The 5,163-nt window shown below is 43.5% G+C and overlaps 1 protein-coding gene across 1 annotated transcript; it reads right to left on the reverse strand.

Annotated features, from left to right (window-relative positions):
* Positions 1–339: 339 nt before the first annotated feature.
* On the reverse strand, positions 340–588 carry LOC118576300 (thymosin beta-10-like). The gene has a single exon (XM_036176603.1). The coding sequence runs from the start codon at positions 586–588 to the stop codon at positions 340–342; it is 249 nt and encodes an 82-aa protein (XP_036032496.1).
* Positions 589–5,163: the final 4,575 nt, after the last annotated feature.

Here is a 5,163-nt window from a genome sequence, read left to right on the forward strand (position 1 = left end):
CCACAAGTCACAGCCACAGCGGCTGCCAGAAACAGGGTCACCACAGTGCTGCCTGGCATTGCCCATGAGCTTGCAGGAAATGGTGCTCTGCCTAAGGGCAGCTGTAGCTGTGGTCTTGGGATGGGTTACTCCTCCTTTCATTTTTGATCTGTTTCTTCAGCCAACAGAACTGACAGAAACACACAAAGAAACAAACAGAGAGACACAGTCATACTGAGAGATATATAGAAAAGCCATGCCACGAGGTGTGTTTTATTTTCATCAATTATACAAGTAAGTTTCTATAATATACAAGGGCATACTGGTGAAATTTGGCAGTCTGATTAGTGGGGGCCCCCTTCAGAGACCTGTGGAGTGCCCGGGTTCACAGTGGAGCTTGTGGCTCTTCCTCCACATCACAAGGGGGTCTCGGAGATGACGGTGTGGGGTGGGGGAATCCTCCAGTCTAGGATTTTTGGAAATTTCACTCCTCTTTTCTTGTTCAATGGTCTCTTTGGTCAGGAGGGTGTTCTTCTCCTGCTTCTCAGTTTTCTTCAGCTTGGCCTTATCGAAGCTGGCAATTTCCCCCATGTCTGGCTTGTCTGCCATTTTCTTACAACCCTTAGAGTCACGTTCTGAGCTCATGCTCCTGGTGCTCCCACACATCTTGCTGCAGCAAGAGACTCTATAGGCCATTTCTTAATTGGATGGTTGGGCATTTTGATGTCTAATTTCTTGAGTTCTTCATACATTCTAAATATCAGCCCACTGTCAGATGTGGGGTCAGTGAAGATCTTTTCTCATTCTGTAGGGCGTTGCTTTGTCTTGTTGACCATGTCCTTTGCTCTAAGCATTGATGACCCAAAGTTACAGGGGAACTTTGGATGACTGTCCATGCAAACAGATGTTTCTGTCATTTCCAGAGTTTTAAAAGTTGCTTACATTGCATTTCCAGTTTACTTAGGTAACCTTATATTGTTCTGAGATCTTAGATGCAGTTGAAGACTAGATAGGTATAATTTTCCTTGGTTATGATAAAAGATAATTAGATATAATACTTTAGACTCTCAAATATAGGATACAAGATAAAATATATTCTTTAATTTTGTCAAATACAAATAGAATAGATATTTTAACTGTAATTCTTGTTTGATAACAGTTTTGTTATATGTAATATTACTATGCTGAGGTTAAAACCTTCCTTTTTATTAGAAAGAAAAGGGGGAGTGCTTTAGGATGTTGTTCTGTAAGCTGTGAATAAGTGTTGCTCTGATTGGTTGATAAATAAAGCTTTTGAGGCAATGGTAAGACAGAATAAGCTTAGTTGGAGCATTCCAACTAGAGAGAGAGAGGAAGTAGAAAGGCAGAGCTGTAGAGATGCTGCTAGCCATGCCAGAAGAAGCAAGGTGTAAAGTACCAGTAATCCACAAGCCACATGGCAAAGTATAGATTTATAGAAATGGGTCAATTTAAGATGTAAGAGCTAGCTGGTGAGAAGCCTGAGCCATTAGGCCACATAGTTTGAAAATAATATAAGCCTCTGAGTGTTTTTTTGGGGGGTCTGACTAGCTGCGAGCCAAGGAGGGAGCAGAGAAAACTCCAGCTACACTGAAGCTTTGCTGGATTCCTGTAATCTCAGTACTCCAGAGGCAAATGCAGGCAGATTTCTGTGAGTTAGAGGCAGCCTGGTCTACAGAGTGAGATGCAGGACAGGCACCAAAACTACACAGAGAAACCCTGTCTTGGAGAACAAAACAAAACAAGAAGATTCTATGGCTGGAACAGCTGAGACAATGGTGGCTATGTGACTTGAAATATTTTTTTTTCCCTTACCTTGTGTAGACCTGGCTATATTAGAACTTGCTGTATGTACCTTAGTAGCACTTTTTAAAACCAAAATTAGGTTTTCAAGTGGCAAGGGCTCCTGGCACAGCATTGCTGACTACGACATAACTGGTATCCCCTTTGTAAATAGTTCTTAATCCTTGCTCCAGCTTCAATATTCCAGACATCACTTCACTGATGTGCCAGGATTCTCTTCCTCCAGAGTCCTCCACAGCTTTGGACAATCATGCATTCTTAAAAAAAAAAACCACCTAAATTCCTTCACAATACACTGTCTGTTCCATGTCAAGAGATGTAAGAGATGAAAAGCCTTCATACCTTTCCAGTGGATCCTTTGATACAGTCTCATGACAACAAATTGACAAGTGTGGCCAGCTGGGGACACTTTTATCCAAAATTAACATGTGTATTACCAGGGTGTTCTGTTAATAGCCACCTCTGAGAACTCTAAACTTATTATCTGGTAAAAAAAGAATGTTTGATTGACTCCAAAATCACAAACCCCCTGCCATGGCCATCTTCAGTGTGCATGTACGAATACTAGAAGATGACTGTGTTGCTGATCAAGACATGTAGCCTAGGCTCCTTCTGGAATAGCTCCTGGCAAAATGGCACACAGGGCTGAGGAAATCCAGGTTCAGTTCTCTCCTAAGGGCTTTGATAGCCCCAATGGCATGAGGCTGTGTCCAGGATCCCTGAACTTGTGCAACTCATAGGGGAGGTTGTATGCTACTGTCTGGGAGGTGTAAAGTTCTAGCAGCTCATGATCACCCCTACACTAAGCTGCTTAGCACAACCCTCCACTCACCTCATACGATCAGCTTGGTCTTCTAGTGAATGAGGCCAGGTTCCTGATATTGTGCAGCTGCTGGTCCCTGAGCACCAGGAACCATTGGCTAACAGCTACAGTGTCCGGTCCTCAGCAGCCTATAGTGTTTCCAAGATAGCTGCTACAGGAACTTCCAAGGACCAGGTAGGTCACACGACCCTAGTCACCCTTCTATTCCTAAATCAAACCTTTGATCAGGGAGGGAAGAATTCCTCTTGATTTTGTATGCTGAATACGATAGCAGGCAAAGAACATTAAACTCTACATTCCATTGTGATTTTAAACTCCATTAGGCAGTGCAGTTTCCTTAGTGCTGCCCTGCGATGGGAAAGTTACCACAGTATCTCTTTCTTCAGCTCTTCCTTCAGGTTACCACAATACACAGAGCTCCAAGAATTAATTAAGTGGTCTTTGTTCTTCTACAGTTAATATTCTGTGATGTCTTTTTGTGTTACTGTGGATCGAACCCAAGACCTCCTGCCTGTTATGCAAGTGCCCTAACACTCTGAACCTCAGCGTGAGAAGTCATAGTCTATAGCAGGTCCTTTCTGTTGTTCCCTTTGTGGGAGGGGGCCACGTAGGCATAGAGTCAATGGCACACAGACTCCAGGAGAATGTCAAAACCACTAGCCCAGTTTATTCAGTTATAGGTAAGCCTTATATACCCACCACCCCTCCCTGGGGGAGGTCTGATGAATAATCATTCGCTGGTGTGACATGGCATTCTCATTGGTCCAGGTCATCTCCACATAATATTTCAGCTGCTGTTGCTAAGGCCCTTAGGCAGACCCAGGCTGGCTCACAGAAAAATATCTTTTTTACTTGGCTGGGCTTCAAGCCTGCTAGGGATGAGTCATCCCACAGTAGTCTCTTGAAATATTTACTCATTTTAACTTCATATTTATTGGTGTTTCACTGGAATGTTCATATGTCCCTTGTCTGGTGTCTGCAGAGGTCAGAAGAGGGACTTGGATCCTGGGGAACTGGAGATACAAATGGTTGTGAGTTACCAGGTGGGTGCTGGGAATCAAACTCTCGTCATCTGTAAGAGCAGCAAATACTCATAAATGCTGAGTTACCTCTCCTGGATCCACTCCCTTTCCGTACCTGCACAACTTTATTTCTGCTTTTTCTTTTGAAGCCATCAGGGACAGCTGGTGCTGCCCATACACTCTTGATGTGTGGGTTTTCAGTGGAGGGTAGTCAACACGCCACAGTCCACATCCTTAAATAAAACCAATTCTCCCTTTTCCAGGAGCTATCACCTGCCAATAGTGCCTTAGCTAGTTGTGAAACTTCATGTCCACTTCTCTTCAAGGTCCTGGGTTCATGGCAGAGTGGGCTGGAAAGATTTCAAGAGTGTGCTGTGGGATGTCCTGTATGCTGTAAATATATGTTGCTATGATTGACTAATAAATAAAAAGGTGAATGGCCAGTAGCTAAGCAGGAAGGATAGCGTAGGTGGGACAAGGAGGAGGAGAATACTGGGAGGTGGAAAGCTGAGGCAGAGAGCCGCTGCCAGTCTCCACCATTACAAGTAAGATGTAAAGTACTGGTACCATGTGGCAACTTATAGATTATTAGCTATGGGTTAATTTAAGATACAAGAACTAGATAGCAAGAAGCCTGAGCCATTAGGCCAAACAGTTTACATAATATAAGCATCTGTGTGTTTATTTTGTAAGTGGGCTGTGGAGGCTTCTTGGGACCCGGAGAGAAACTCTCCAGCTACAAGAGTGGGTGAGTATAAAGAACCAGTTAGCTTTGTCAGTCAGCCAGTGTGTGCCTGTCATTTGAGAGGAAAGCTCCCATTGAGGAATGTTTAGATTACTTTGTTCTGTGGCCCTGATTGTAGGGTATTACCTTGATTGTTAATTGACTGAGGAAGGCCCAGCCCCCTGAGAGAGGTACCACCTCTGGGCAGGTGTTGCTGAGCTGTATAAAAAAGCTTGAAAGTGAGCCAGCAAGCAACATTCCTCCACGGTTTCTGCTTCAAGTTTCTGGTTGACTTCCATCCCTGACTCCTCTCAGTGATGGACTATATAATTTATTACCTGCTTTTGATCTGAGTGTTATATCACAGCAAACATAAAGGAAACTAGAATGCCTTCCTCTTACAGCAGAGGGCAGTGTGTAACTGGTAACCAGAAAGGAGGCCTCTAGGCCCAATGTGAGGCTGACTCAGCTGAACTGGAGGGAAGCACTAAAATGACAGAGGGCTTTGTGTTTGGTTGTAACCTTTAACCTTTTATTTGTAAGTTTATAGTGGATAATAGAGTTCAACATGAACAGAGAGAATGAAAACATGCTAGAGAAGGAAGTAATGGAGTATGACAGCTATTACGTGTGTGTGTGTGTGTGTGTGTGTGTGTGTGTTTGTGTGCTGTATGTGTGTACATGTTCATTTATGCATGTGGATATGCATGTACTTGTGTGTTGTTACATGTGGAGGCCAGAATCTTAATGGCTTTTCCACCTCTTTGAGTTTTTTGTTTTGGGTTTGTTTTTGG

Source organism: Onychomys torridus, unplaced genomic scaffold (genome assembly GCF_903995425.1).
Source record: "Onychomys torridus unplaced genomic scaffold, mOncTor1.1, whole genome shotgun sequence".
NCBI lineage: Eukaryota > Metazoa > Chordata > Mammalia > Rodentia > Cricetidae > Onychomys > Onychomys torridus.